This window comes from Elephas maximus, chromosome 19 (assembly GCF_024166365.1).
Source record: "Elephas maximus indicus isolate mEleMax1 chromosome 19, mEleMax1 primary haplotype, whole genome shotgun sequence".
NCBI lineage: Eukaryota > Metazoa > Chordata > Mammalia > Proboscidea > Elephantidae > Elephas > Elephas maximus.
The window spans coordinates 55,265,919-55,281,663 of record NC_064837.1 but is presented as its reverse complement, the minus strand read 5'-3'; the positions used below and the strand labels follow the sequence as shown (position 1 = coordinate 55,281,663).

Here is a 15,745-nt window from a genome sequence, read left to right as displayed (position 1 = left end):
AAAGAAGTCAGTATTCAAATCTGCATTTCCCTCCTTTGTGTGAGCGTCTTACTCCTGCTAAGTGAAGCAGCCGTAGCCTGCTGTGTGAAGCCCAGCAGTTTCCGGTTGGTCATTAAAAAGGTCCCTGCTGTTCAAAGTTGTGTAGTGCTAATCATTAATGTGCGTTTCCTTGTCTCTGGCCTTAAAAGAAGGAGTTGGCAGTGGCTACTGCATCCTCATGCTCATTATCATCATCATCATCATCATCAACGAGCAATTTTTTTTTAAACCATTAGAACTGGGCTGGATGAATGTGTATTGTAGGAATTCTTTTTTTTAATGGTGGCTAAAGCTTTTTGTGTTATTATGCCCACCCACTTAAATCTGTAGTAGGATCCTAGGCATTTTCATCCAGAACTTTTTTTTTTTTTTTTTAAAGATCCCACCCTATGTAATTTGTAGTGCCTTTTGGGATTTTTTTTTTTTTTTTTTTTTGGGATATTGGGTGTCTACGGCGAATCTCCAAATTACATTTTGGTCTCATCCCAAAGATACAACCCTCATACCAGAGCAGAGTGCTGGCTGATCTTCATCTACCCTAGGAGGAGTCAAGGGGAGCTTCAGGCCTGAAATAATTTAAGCTTATGTTTCTCAGAACCATGATTGAAGGTCATGAAATTATAGTGTAGAGCAGTGGCCAAAGAACCAGACGGGGAGGTGGAGACTTTGGTTCCAATCCCGAGCCTCTGGTTAACTGTCTGCGGTACCTTGGGCAAGTCACTTCCCTATCTGGGCCTTGATTTCCTCTCCCGTAAAATGAGAGGGCTCGGTAAGGTGATCTCTCTGGCCCTTTTCATTCCAGAATTACATATCCCAGAAGCCATAAGTAATCCCTACTGTTTCATCTGTGTAGTATGGGAAAATAATGGAGCCATATGGACTTGAATGACTATCCAGCTAATTGGAGAGAGGAAGGTGGTGTGGCGGACTTGGGCCAGCAGGGAAATGGATAATTCTCTAATAAACTTCAAACCATGTGGATTCTGGCTGGGGGAAGTCAGTTTAGCTAGGTATCCCAACTAGGGCCATATTTCATAGTGTTTAACTTTTATAATAGAGCTTGGCAACATCTGGCGAGTGTAGGTAGCAGTTATGTCATAAATACAGTTGTTTGTAGATAACTTTTGTTTAATTCTAAAGCATCGGTCCATTTTCTACTTGACCCCATGGGTCATCCCCCCCCCCCACCAAAAAAGAAAAGAAATCTCTAACCAATTAAAAGGCAAAAGTGACAGTTTCAGATTAGTTGTTGTTTTAAGGACTAAAAAATTTGGTATCTGATTGAGTGTTTTTTTCCTTTGGCGTTTTCATATCAGGACTTGTTAATGGGTTTGTTTGCATGTGAATATACAGACTCAAATGGATAAAGTTTGACTTGTAAGTGTGATGGTGGCCATATGAGTTTAGAGTCTAAGTCAGAATTTTAGTTTAGTTTGCTTTGCTTAAGCTGAGTCTTCGGTAACCTTGTTGTTAGTTGCTGTCGAGTCGATTCTAACTCATGGTGACAGTGAGCCTAACAGGTTTCTCAATTTTTACAAGATCTAAATTGGTGTCGTTTCCCGTTACTGAAGACGACATAATATAGTGGAGATGCCTGCATTCTAAAACTCGGCCACTAAACAGTTTGTGTAGCCTTGACTTTTCGTTTTCATATCTATGAAATGCAGGAGTTGGCCTACACCCCAAGGAGCCTTAGGGATTTGACACCATCCTAAGAACAAGGGCTTATTTTCTTGACTATGGCATGGTGAAGGGTTTCGTGTAGCACTTTTCATGCCCAGATGTATTTCCTCCTACTGTGATGACAATGTAAGTTGATGGCAGAGGGACCATAAAGACAAACAGAACTGCTGCTTGAACTTACACACTTAGCCCGGGGCCCCAAAACCAGTTTGGGGGAAATATAGTAACCTATTATGAAATTGGTAAACCTTTGCACTCAAGAGTAGAGAAGACTTATGAGGAACCTTTTCCCAGATCCATTAAAGAAGAGTAACCTAAACTGAAGAACTGTAACTGTCTTGGGTGGTGGTTAATTACACCACACTCCAGAATTGCCACAAATACTAGTTTAACTCTCACCCGCTTAGTTTGGAAACCACACAGTGCTGTTTGTTCAGTTAGGCCTTGTCCTTTACTGCATCCCAGCTAGACATTTGACTCCAGTCCAAAGCAAATGTCATGGCTGCCTTTGTTGACTTAATATCAGGAAACCTAAAAGCATAGGCTGGTGATTAGCAGGAACTGCATGGTTGATGGGTTATTGCTGACCTACATGCAGGTAAACGAAGTATAACAGAATTTGCAATGTTTTCTGTTGGACCAAAATCCTTAAAACATACGCAGAGTGAAATAAGAAGGGTCTCTTGAAATTGCCAATGTTTTAATTCTGTTCTTTATTCCAATTCAATAGATAGATGACTACAGGCAATTAAAAAAAAAAATCTTATTAGGCCTTTACATAAAATACTTTCAAAGGTGGCCCTTTTTGGACCTTAGTGTTTAGCTCATTCTCCTGATACTTATGTGGGTGTTATTTGTCAATGGGACATCATTATATAATCAGTCTGTGCTGGCATTTACCTGGCAGTGATTTCAGTGTTACGCTGCTTTGGTGAATTCTTGATGCTAGCCATCACTGTGCACAGACATCTACCATCATGATCAAATGGCATTAGAATGACAGCACTCTGCTGGATATTTTTGTAAAGCAACCAGAGTTGCAAATAGCTGGGCCTTGTTAGGGTTTATAGTCTGAAGTAGATAATATTGCTGCAACTAGAATCATAGATGTTGACTTTTTTTGCATACCATTTAGTGCCTACCAAGGAACTCTTCTAGAATATTATTTTGAGGTGCTTTTCCTGCTGCACTGGTATTACTTCACGGGTTAACTTGCAAGTGTCTTACTGATATCTCTTAAAATCAGCTGACCCATCCTGCGGCTGTCGGCCAACTGTAGCCAGCAGAATAATCCAGTCTATTTGCCATTACCTCTCACCTCTGCCTTCTCACCCATCAGATTCCACCTCCCTCACCCCCACCACCCCCCCCCCCCCCCCGCCACAAACACACGCAGTCGCAGTCGTATCTTGCCTCCCTTGGTGCAGGCAAATCCCCCTGCAGAGCGTGTCCTTCCTATCTCCAAGGCAGTATTCTCAGATTAATAATTATAAACACTGATTCCTCAGCACATCCTAATCTACCTGAAATATATTATTCTGCATATGGGGACATGCAACTTTAATTGTTCTCAAGATTTCATATATCCTAACTAGGTAGTGAAGAAGTCCTCGGGCGGTAAAAACATTTAATGCACTCGGCTGCTAACTGAAAGATTGGAGGTTCAAGCCCACCCAGAGATGCCTCGGAAGAAAGATCTAGCAATCTACATCCGAAAAATCAGCCGTTGAAAACTGTATAGAGCCCAGTTCTACTCTGACGCACATAGGGTCGTCCTGTGTCATAGCTGACTCAATGGCGACTGGTTTTTAACTAGGTAACAAAACAAACAAACAAAAAACCCCTTGCCATCAGGTCGATTCTGACTCCTAGCAGCCCTACAGGACAGCGCAGAATAGCCCCAGAGGGTTTCTGAGAAGCTAGTGGATTCCAGCTGCTGATCTTTTGATTAGCAGCCAAACGCTTAACCACCTTGGAAATCTGTCTTATCCTTCCTCGCTTTCACACCTGTTTCGAGTTGAACATGTGATACTGCACTGTGTGTTCATTAACCAACCCCAATGAACCCTAAGCCAGCTTGCCTTTGCTTTACCTCTGTGGCCAGCCACCCAGTGGGTTTGCGCCCTGGCAAGGAGCACAGCCTGGTGATTGGTGGCAGGTTGTAGTTCCAGGAACTTAGGTGCACACTGTATTGTGTAATGATAATCTGTTGGCAACACATGCCAGTATCCTTGCTAGCATGATACAAGCATTGTATTTTTAGTTTAGAGGAATGGTTGTCTTAACCTTAAATAAATAAAAATTAATTAAGTAATTAATTAAAACAAAAAACAAAAAAGCCGTTGTCGTCAAGTTGATACCAACTCGTAGTGACCCTATAGGACAGAATAGAACTGCCCCATGGAGTTTCCAAGGAGTGCCTGGTAGATATGAACTGCCGACCTTTTGTAGCTCTTAACCACTATGCCACCAGGGTTTCCAGAAGTTAGGATTATGCAAATAACAGTAATCTAATAAACATGGTGGGGGAATGTAGCCCTTGAACAAATCCTAGAAATCAGTGCTATACTCCTAAAAGAAAAAAAAATATCGTTTTGTTATCAGGCAAATATAATATTGTTATAAATACTGTGGTTGTTGGAATGGAGGTGGGAGGGGAGAAGATTCATAGAAAATACATTTTTTAACTGCTTTCAGTAGTTTTTCATAGCATACTAAACTCTCACTACAGTGTTACCACACGAATTTAACCTTTAGAGATGTACAATTGGCTTAGATGTACATGCCACCAGAGAAATGTATGACTCTCCTTCACAATGGTGGGTCATCTGTATGTCTGTGTAAGCCTTTTGTGTCGGGGGAGGAACCGCCGGTTTTGTAACTACACCAGATGTTATGAGACCCATCAAGTATAGATCACTTTGGCAAAGTGCGTATGAGACACTGTGTGTGCCTGGTGCCACTTCTTCCCACTGTCTTAGAAATGAAAGGCCTGTGCTATTTTTCTCATGTTTCTGACCCTTGTTATTGGGTAGGCAGTTAACTATTTCTTGAAGTGTGTCTGAAATTTAAAAATTATATTTTTTAAGAAAATATAGCATTTCTGAAAATCCATGGGTTGAGGGGAATTTGGATTTCACGTTGTTGTTGAGTACTGTTGAGTCAATTTGAATTCATAGTGACCTCATGTGACAGAGTAGAACTGCCCCATAGGGTTTTCTTGGCTGTAACCTTTATGGGAACAGATTGCCATGTATCTCTCCCACGGAGCCAGTGGGTGGGTTGAACTACCAATCTTTTGGTTAGCAGCTGAGCACTTAACCGTTGAGTCACCAGGACTCCTTTTGGCTTTCATAGTTTCTGAATTTTAGAGGAGCTTGAAGTGTGCCTCCTTGCCTTGTTTATTTGAGTGGCAGAGGGAGAGTGGCTGTAAGAAGCCAGGGCAGTGACAGGTGTAGGTGTCTAATTTTAGGCTAGACTAGATCACCCGCCACCACCATTCAAACCCTCAGTGTAACGCGATTACTTCCTAGAAGCCACCATCAAACCCAGGCATGCGTGTCCCACTCATTTTAAAAATAAGTCAGATTCTAGATAGCCAGCTTGAAGCAGATCGCAGAGTCAACATTTTCTTTCCTGTTACTCATCATTTGCAAGTGTGCAGAAGTTTTCAGGCTCTCTGGAAATAGTGTGTATGGCTGCAGGGTCTATTGCTATTTGCATCCATTGTAGAGAAAAGGGAGCACCCAGACTGCAATGGCTGGGCAAAGGTAATGCATAAGTTCATTATTGAGGAACAGTGTTTTTAAATCTTCTGGTACAAATAGTTCTCAGCCGTGCTCAGTATAGCAAAAAGCATCCAGAAGCTTGTTCAGTTCTCATAAGCTATAGCAACACTATTTGAAGGCAGGCATTTTCATGCTTTAAAGGAATGCCGGAGAAAAGAAGCTGGAGAATGTAAGTAATATAATTTGTCATGTGAGAGAATAGTACTGTTCAGAGTGACTCCCCAGGTATTTTAATTTGAAACAGTCAAGAGCCTGAAAGAAAGAAAAAAAACAGTCAGTTATATGGTTTGTGACGTCACTGTGGACATTGTGATTAATTGTCAGAGTTCTCAGTTGCTAAATTCAACTTCTGTCTAAGCCTTGTCTTTTTGAGACTCTAGAAGACTGTTATTTATGTGATTAGTGTTTTATTTCGATTCACCTACCAACCATAGACAATTGCCCTTCCTGTGGTTTCCAAGATGCTCAGACAAGGCAGGTGGCTTTTGTTTCCATCCTAGTAGTTAAGCAGCACTGATATATTTTAAGTGTTGACCCTTTTTAATATTAATCCTTGTGAGAAGATCTATTTGGGAGCATTTAAGTCATTATGAGCAGCCCTGGTGGTGCAATGGTTAAGCGCTCGGCTGCTAACCAAAAAGTCAGTGGTTGAAACTCACCAGCGGCTCCGTGGAAGAAACACCTGGCCATCTGCTCCTGTAAAGATTCCAAAAACCAAACCCATTGCCATCAAGTCAATTCCAACTCAAAACAACCCTATAGGACAGAGTGGAACTGCCCCATATGGCTTCCAAGGCTGTAATCTTTATGGAAGCTGACTGCCACATCTTTCTCCTGTGGAGAAGCTGGTGGGTTTGAACTGCTTCAGTTAGCAGACAAGTGCTTAACCACTGCACCATAAGGGCTCCTTCCTCCATAAAGATTACAGCCTTGGAGACCGTATGGGGCAGTTCTACTCTGTCCTATAGGGTTGCTATGAATCGGAATTGATTCAGTGGCACGCAACAACAGCAGTTCATTGTAGTTGTATTGTAGCCTTTAATAACAACAAGCTCTTCTATTCTTGGATGTACACCATCTGATTGTGAGACCTCTGTTTCTAGACTTTTGTCCCTTGTTTGGTGAATATTGACAAAGATGGTCAAGTTGCCTGATATCCTGGGATGGAGAGTGTGTCACCTGGAACTGAGGAGCTTGCTGAAGCTCCTTTAAATTCCAGCTCCTCATCTACCCACTAACTGGTCTGTCTTCTTTATGAAAAATTCATTGTACCTTACATGACCTGTTTGCTTTCCCAGTAAAGCAAGAGGACAGGCAGTCAAAAAAGAAAAAAAAAAAAAAATAGTTATAACCACAGCATACACAAAATTTTAGATTCTATATTTTTTACTTGATAGCATGTTTTAAGCCTTTTTCTGTGTCGTAGATTTTTCCAAGTGCTATTTTAATGATTATATATATTCCATTGAGTATATGTGTTGTAATTAATTTTGTCCTTAGATATTATCGGAACATTGGTTCCTTCTAGTTTTTTGTGATTATAAATGGGGTGTAATGAGTTTCCTTGTACGCAGAGCTTTTTCCATATCTGGAATTATTTCTTTAGTGTATAGAAGTGGAATTATAGGATCTAAAAGTATGAACATGTTTATGCTTTCCAAAAAGATTGCACTAATTTGTAATTTTCAATGCCACCAGCAATGGATGGGAAAGTGAATTTCACTACCTTTGACTATTTTCCTTAAAAAAAAAAAAAAAAATTAATTCATTGAGCAAAAAGGCATATTCTGATTTAAATTATATTTTGATTGTAAGTGAGGAACAATTCGGGTTGTCTTTTTTATTCATATCCTTTTATAATGTCTCTACTGGAATCTTAATGCTTTATTATCGTATAAACTCTTTATATAAGGAAAACTGTTTTTCCTTATTTTGTTTTGAAAATTTTTCTCTAATTCTTTGCTTTTTAAATTTCATGAGTGAGCTTGGGGGCATGCGGGTGTGTTGGCATTCTTCTTTATCATGGAGTCTTGCAAGATGACCAGGTTTTAAAAAGTAAAGTGTAAGGGAGAAAAGGAACTCAGGAAGCTGAGCCTGCTTTCCCCCTGTTTCAGTGGAGGCTTCCCATGGATTATTTCAGAATTCCCCTGCTTGTCATGTTAGGTCATGAGCCTGTTTATCTGCAGGTGGGATTGCCTCTGAAATAGAGTAAGGAGTCCTGGGTTCTAGTCCTGACTCTTCTGTTATCTACTGTGTGCCCTGGGTGGGAATTTGAGTTCTCCAACCTCAGTTTCTTCATCCGTAAGATGGAGGATTTTAGAAAGATAACATTTGGGAATGGGGCCCTGGTTGTACATTCCCAAAGGGAAGTATCACATGGACCATGAAGATTCTTCCACATCTCATTGCAGATTTCCGGAAGTACGAGCACGGTGACGCTTCCTGAAACCTTGCTGTTTGTGTCAACTCTGGATGGAAGTTTGCATGCTGTAAGCAAGCGGACAGGCTCAATCAAATGGACTTTAAAAGAAGGTAATTGGATTTGGTTCTTGGGTTACATGGATGTTTGCTCTGCTACTTCTGGGTAAACATATTTTAGAAAAACGGTTATACGTTATTTAATAAAATACAAAAGGAGAATGGGGTCAAGGAGAGGAGAGAGGATTAGGCTTGAGGGGCTGTGTTTCTGGCTCAGGTTGTGATTATCCATTAAGTGCATCCATTGAAGAGACACGTTTTCTTAGTGGCTTTTTGTTTGTTTTGCTTTGCTTCTGTCTAATCTTTGCGTTTAAATGGCTCTAGGCTTAAGGAGATAACGTAGCATTTAGTTTTTATAAGTTCTAATGATTAGAATCTTGTAATCAGAATTATAAATATCAACACCTCAAATTACTCATTTGTTTTCTTAAAGAGGCTTAAATAACTGAGGGCTGTAAGATTTGACATTCATCCAAGTTAGTCACTTTATTGGGTCTTTATGGTGAGAGAAGTAAAAGGCTGGGCTTCCTTCTCATTGAACCTGCCGTGCTTCTATCTCATGATCTTGTCTTGCTGGTGATAGTTAACACAATCAAGTCCTACAACTAGGAAATTGTACTGGATTTCCAAACTCATCGTCCCAGATATAGCTATGCAGGTCTAGGATTTGGGGCTTTTGGAGTCATCTCTATTATTCTCTCCAGTAATAACTCTCATTTGGTCCTTCGTTAACGTCTGACCAGCCTGTTCTCTTCTGTCACTTGCCTGTGACTCATTTTTTTCAGGAGCACAGCAAATGTTTTTCTCTCCTTAATAAAAAGTTCCAAAACAGTATTCTAGATGGAAAAATATTGGCATATGTCAGAAGGCCATGCATAGTCTTGTCAGTTCAGCAACAAGCTTGGTTGCCATTTGTAGATGTTGGTAGTCGGGTACCACAGGCCCTCCTGCTTTACTTGTGTGGGCCCAGCTTGGACCAGGAAGAACTTTAAGCAACCGAAAAGACCAGCCCTCTGAGGAGTGAGTGGCTGGCGACAGGAAGATTCGAGAGCCAGACTTTGGTGTTGCCTTGGAGGCCTCAAGAAGGTTGCCTGTACTGTCTCCCCTTCATGTTTAATGTTTTTAAATAAAAGCAGAGTTCTTTACTTCGCAGAATTTCCTGTTTTGTCCAAAGACAAAAATCTTGTCCAAATATGAAAATCAATAAGCCACAGAAGGCCTGAGATAAACATTTCGCTGTTGAATTTTAGGGCTCGTCCCTCAGTTTCTGTATTCTTCGCCAGGGAATCTTTGCCCCACTTCATTCTTCTCCTTTGTTTTTTCCTGTGTGTATTGTTTTAAGCTGACCTTCAAGGCTTAATTTCTACGAGTAGCCTTGGCTGTGTCTGGCATAGCTGTGTCCTGCATTGTTTGTTGCTTAGCCATGTAAACATAAGAACCGATCTGTTCTCTCCTGTAAATTAGAGCTTAAGAAATTTGCCTCTTTTTTTTACTCACTTTAGTAAGTAGTTAGAGAGCCTTGTCTGTGAAAGATAGTGCGTGGGACACAAGGACAAAAAAGACAGTCCTTGCTTCTGAATCTGATAGAAAAGACAGGGACACAGAACTTCAACACAGAGCAGAGTATTGTGACACCTGAGAAGTAGAGGTAACGTGCTGCGAGCATACATCTGTCTGGAGGGGCAAGAAAGGCTCATAAAGCAGTTGAAGGTGAGCCTGGGTGGACGAATGGAGTTTAGGTTGGGAGTGAGCCCAAGAAAGGAACATTCCAAAGAGTAACAGCTGGATGGGCAAAGGCAGGGAGGCTGGGGAGCCCAGGTGTCAGTGAGAGACTGGTCCAGAGACTGGTTCCCATTCAGCAGGAGCTTAGGGATGCTTTGGAGGTAGAAAACGGGAGGGCCAGAAGGGTATATTGAGCCTTAAAGTAGCACTGAGGCATTTGTACTTTATTGAACAGGAAGTTGGGAGCCATCAATGTGATTGATCTTGGGGGCTGCCCAAGAGGGACCCTGCTTTCAGGAGATTAACCCAGCGGCAGTGTGTGGGACAACTAGAGGCAGGAAGGCCAGTGAGAGTGAGGCGAACCTGCAGAGGGGAGGGGAGGAGGGAAGGGTGTGAAGGATGAGAGGGGTGCCAGAAGTAGCATCAGTAGAATCCAGCACTGATTAAGGAGGAGGAGTTAAAAGACACTTAAAGGAAGAATTATTTCAAGTAGTAGTCAGTATGTTCTAAGTCTCATTGTTTTTCTAAGAATAAACTGGTTTATTTTAGTTAAATTCAGCCATGGATACCAGTAACCTCAATTTGTGTTTCTACACAAAGATTAAAGATAGTAATGAAGAGAGACCCTGACTTTTCTATTTAATCTTAATCCAGCAATTATAATGAAAGATTTCAAAATTGATATTTCCAAATTCAGAGTTGCTGATATTTCTAAATTCAGAATTGACCTGACAGCATTGGGTTTTGTTTTGTTTTTTTCTAAACTATTAACACAGTTGTCCCTCAGTATCCAAGGGGTATTGGTTCCAGGACCCCCTTGGATACCAAAATCCAAGAATGTTCAAGTCCCTTATATAATATGGCGTATTTGCATATAACCTACTCACATCCTACCATATACTTTAAATCATCTCTAGATTACTTATAATACCTAATGCTATATAAATAATTGTTATACTGTATCGTTTAGGGAATAATGACAAGGAAAAAAGTCTGTACCTGTTTAGTACAGAGGAAACCGTTGTAGGACTAACTGTACAGTACACGTCAGCAACAGTGTAAGATTTTTTTTTCAAATATTTTAGATCTGTGGTTGGTTGAATCCGTGGATGCAGAACCCGTGGATACAGAGGGTTGACTGTATGTGGGTAGATTATAAAGGTATCCAGATACTGTGCTAGGCCCTGAGGATACAGCAAGTAAACAAAGCAGACAAAATCCTCGCCAATATAGAGATTTCATTCTAGTGAGGAAATGTCTGAAATAATTTAGTAGCATTAAGAGCTATGGAGAAAATAAGCCACGGAAGTGGCATGGGAAATGCCAGGTTGGGCAGGGGACTTGAGTTTTAAATACAGAAGACCCCACTGAGAAGGCATCATTTGAGCACAGACCTAACAGAGGCAAGAGGGTTTTCTAAACAGAAGGCATAAAACCAGTAGCCGTTGTGGCAATTCTGACTCATGGCAACCCCATGTGTGTCAGAGTAGAACTATGCTCCCTACGGTTTTCAATGGCTGATTTTTTGGATGTAGATCACCAGGCCTTTCTTCCAAGGTGCCACTTGGTGGACTCAAACCTTCTACCCTTTGTTTACCAGCTGTGCAGGTTTGCACCACCCAGGGACGAGACAGAAGGCAGAGCAGGGGCAAAGGCCCTGAGGTGGGAGCGTCCCTGGCATGGTTGAGGAAGAGTATGTGATTTCGGGGAGGCTGGAGTGGAGTAAGCTGGGGAGTGGGGAGAGTCATAGGAGATGAGCTCAGAGAGACAATAGGGGCCAATCATGTAGGACAGGAGGGATCCAACACCCCCTTTACATTAATGTTTATTACAAAAATGTCTCCACTACTATCCTCTAATGAAATTTATAGATGGTAAACTACCTACATACACAATTGCAAAAAAATAAAAATAAATGTATTACCCAGTGGTAATCTATAACTGAAATATTAGGAAAGTCATTTTTAATTCCATTTTGGTAGCTTAACATGTAAATGCTTAGACACAAGATAACACCCACCCATGAGCAGAGTCAGTGAATGTCACTGAATGTCGTGCCTGCTAACATGGACTGACACAGATGCAGAGTACAATGGCCACAGGCAGTATTACCCATGGGAACCAGAGGTCCAAGATGATGCACAGTTCTTGGTAACATTCCAAACAAAAAAAGTACAATCTTAACTGATTCCTACAGTAGTTACATTTCAGAGAATGAAGTTATGCCAAAAGTACTTTTGTGCATATATATAAGACAGGTGTTATTGTTGTGTCCTGTTCAGTCGATTCCGACTCATAGTGACCCTATAGGACAGAGTAGAACTGCCCTCATAGGGTTTCCAAGGCTATAATCTTTACAGAAGCAGATTGCCACATCTTTCTCCCACAGAGTGGCTGGTGGGTTCGAACTGCCTACGTTTTGGTTAGCAGCTAAGCACTAACCACTGCACCACCAGGGCTCAAAACAGGTGTTGTTGTTGTTAGGTGCCATCGAGTTGGTTCCGACTCATAGTGACCTTATGTACGACAGAATGAAATACTGCCGAGTCCTGCACCGTCCTCACAATCATTGTTATGCTTAAGCCCATTGTTGCAGCCACTGTATCAATCCATCTTATTGAGGGTCTTCCTCTTTTTCGCTGACCCTCTACTTTACCAAGCATGATGTTTGTCATGGATTGAATTATGTCCCCCCAAAAATATGTGTATCAACTTGGTTAGGTCATGATTCCCAGTATTCTGTGGTTGTCCTCCATTTTGTGATCGTAATTTTATGTTAAAAGGATTAGGGTGGGATTGTAACAGCACCCTTACCCAGGTCGCATCTGTGATCCAGTGTAAAGGGAGCTTCCCGAGGGTGTGGCCTGCACCACCTTTTATTTCTCAAGAGATAAAAAGAAAAGGGAAGCAAGCAGAGAGTTGGGGACCTCATACCACCAAGAAAGCAGCACCAGGAGTAGAGTACGTCCTTTGGACTTGGGGTCCTTCTGCCCGAGAAGCTCCTCAACCAGGGGAAGATTGAAGACAAGGACCTTCCTCCAGAGCCGACAGAGAGAGAAAGCCTTCCCCTGGAGCCGACGCCCTGAATTTGGACTTGTAACCTACTAGACCGTGAGAAAATAAATTTCTCTTTGTTAAAGCCATCCACTTGTGGTATTTCTGTTATGGTAGCACTAGATGACTAAGACAATGTCCTTCTCCCGGTGCTGATCCCTTCTGACAACATGTCCAAAGTATGTGAGATGTAGTCTTGTCGTCCTTGTTTCTAAGGAGCATTCTGGCTGTACTTCTTCCAAGACAAAAAAAACAGGTATAGGCGTGGGTAATTATTAAAGACAGGCGTGCAGTTGCGGGGTGATCCTCGGTTGTGTGGAACTGCCTAACGTCCCTGGCCTCCCACTTGGTGCCGGTACTGTGACCACCAGGAGATGCCCTCTCAGGCTTCCTGAGGACTCCCTGGCGAGCTGGCCCCACACCATGGAGACCACTGATCTAGGGTTTGTCACCAGTGTATGGACTTTGTGTCTTTTGAAACCACTGGAGGAATCCAAGCAGAGAAGTGACATGCCTTGGCCTCTACTTTAATTGGCTTAGCAGGTGCTGAGCTGAGAATAAACTGATAGAGCAAGGGGAAAGCTGGGAGACCAGTCAGGAGGCTACTGCACCAGTCCAGGCAGATAGGATGCTGTCATGGGCCTTAGTGCCAGTGGGGGAACCAGAGTACAATGGAAGAAGCTTGCTGATGCAGACAGACACCTTTGCCTCATAAACCAAAAACTAGCTGCCATTGAGTCGACTCTGACTCATGCAATCCCATATATGTCGGAGTAGAACTGTGTTCCACAGGGTTTTCAGTAGCTGATTTTCTGGAAGTAGATCACCAGACCTTTCTTCTAAGGCCCCTCTAGATGGACTGGAACTACCAGCCTTTCAGTTAGCAGCCAAGCACGTTAACGCATAACAAAGAGAGCTTTTGCCCTTTTGCTCTGGTCAAACTGGGGCTCTTCAGCATATATAGTTGTTACTCCACTTCATGGTTTCTTAACTGTTTACTTTTTTCAGGAGCCAACAAACTGGGAGTGTTTTTTCTTCTTTCCACAAAGTGGTTTTGGCAGGTGGTTTTGTTCCTCAACACAACATGTGTTACTCTTCCCAGAAACGGAGGTTTCTTACAGCAAAGCTGCAAACTGCACCAACTATAGAAGATGGGTTTTGTTTATTTTCAGAAACTAATTTGAGTTCTGACATTTTACTTTAGGTGTGATCTTTCTAAGCTGTGATTTTCTAAGTGTAGCCAACATCACCGTCTGTCTTTCTCTGAAATTTCACCTACGAAAATGGTTGAGTGTGTTTTATTTCTGCACTTTAAGCTTAAGTGAGAAAGTTGCTATCATGTTTTGTTTGAGATTAGCTTTATAAAGCTTGCTTTGGCTTGGTGGAATTGAAAGGACTATTTTAATATTGGCAGGGCTGGTTTGTGGCTTTTTGCACTTACCTTGAAATATCGATGTTGCTTTTTGACACTCAAATCTTCATCAAATTACAGGTTATTCTCTAGCAATCCTATCCCCGTTCTCTTTTATCTCCTTTCTCATGGTAGGCGTGAAGGACTGGGCCTAATTCAGAACCACTTTATACTAATACTGATAGGCTAAATGTGTGACTTGACTAGCGTTCTACCCACATGGGCCCAGACTCCTGAGATGTCCTTTGAATGGTCAATATTGAAGATTTCTGACGAGGTGTAGTTTCGAACAAAATTGTTGTGTGCCATCGAGTCGATCCCATCTCATAGCAACCCTATAGGACAGAGTAGAACTGCCCCATAGGGGTTCCTAGGCTGTAATCTTTACAGGAGCAGATAGCCAAGTTTTTTCTCCTGCAGAGCCACTGATGGGTTCAAACCGCCAACCTTTTAGTTAGCAGCCGAGCATTTTACCATTGTGTCATTGGAACTCCTCAGAAGAAAATTAGTTCTTTGCGGTTCCCTTTCTAAATGCATGCCTCTTCCCATACTTACCCGCTGTGCTAAGGGAGTCCTGGCCCAGCCAGTCTAGAAACTGGAGTGATCCTCCCCTCCTTCCCCGTTTAGGGACAGTTGGTTACTGAGTCCTGTCTGGGAGACTTAAAAAGGATCTCTCGAATCTGATTCCTCTCTGCCCCGTCGCCAATGGCTTAGGCTCTTTTTTTTTTTAATTTTATTTCTTTTGCTGTTGTTGAGAATATACACAACAAAACATACACAGACAGTTTCTTCATCTATAATTTGGTGACGATGATTACATTCTTCAAGTTGTGCAACCATTCTCACCCTCCTTTCCTGAGTTGTTCCTCCCCCGTTAACATAAACTCACTGTCCCCTAAGGTTCCTATCTAATCTTTCAAGTTGCTGTTGTCAGTTTGTTCCCATATAGATAGTTCTTAAAAGAGCGTAATGCTCAAGGCAGGCATTATTTTTTTTTACTGGTTGAGCTAAACTATTGTTTGGTTTTAAGAAGACTTCAGGTGATATTTAAAGAGTATCTCAGGGTAGCTGTTTCAGGGATTTATCCAATCTTCATGGTTCTGGGAAGCCTAGAGTCCATGATAATTTGAAATCCTGTTCTGCATTTTCCTCCTTTTGATCAGGATTCTCCTATAGAGTCTTTGATCAAAATGTTCAGTAATGGCAGCCAGGCACCATGCAGTTCTTCTGGTCTCATAGCAAAGGAGGCAGATGTTCATGGAGGCAGTTAGCCACACATTCCATTTCCTCCTCCGATTCCTGACTGTCCTTCTTACTCTGTTGCCCCAGGCAAATAGAGACCAGTTGTTGTGCCTTAAATGGCCACTTGCAAGCTTTTAAGACCCACAAACTACACAATGAACTAGGAGGTAGAACAGAAGCACTAAACATCCTATTAGGCCAGTTAACTGGGATATCCCATGAAACCATGGCCCTAAACCTCCAAACCAAGGAACCAAATCCCATGAGGTGTTTGGTTGTAATATAAGCAGCCTCGGCAATGTCTTAGGCTCTTGATACCAGTTTCCTA

At 41.9% G+C, this 15,745-nt stretch overlaps 1 protein-coding gene across 2 annotated transcripts in view; it reads left to right on the top strand.

Annotated features, from left to right (window-relative positions):
- Positions 1–15,745, top strand: part of ERN1 (endoplasmic reticulum to nucleus signaling 1) — a 99,769-nt gene that overhangs the window by 30,522 nt on the left and 53,502 nt on the right. For both annotated transcript variants that reach the window (XR_007514083.1, XM_049860183.1), the window contains exon 2: positions 7,922–8,042. Coding sequence is in view for 1 of the 2 variants with exons in the window: in XM_049860183.1 (XP_049716140.1) it covers positions 7,922–8,042 (121 nt within the window). In the remaining variant the exon portion in view is untranslated. The remainder of the gene's footprint in view (positions 1–7,921; positions 8,043–15,745) is intronic.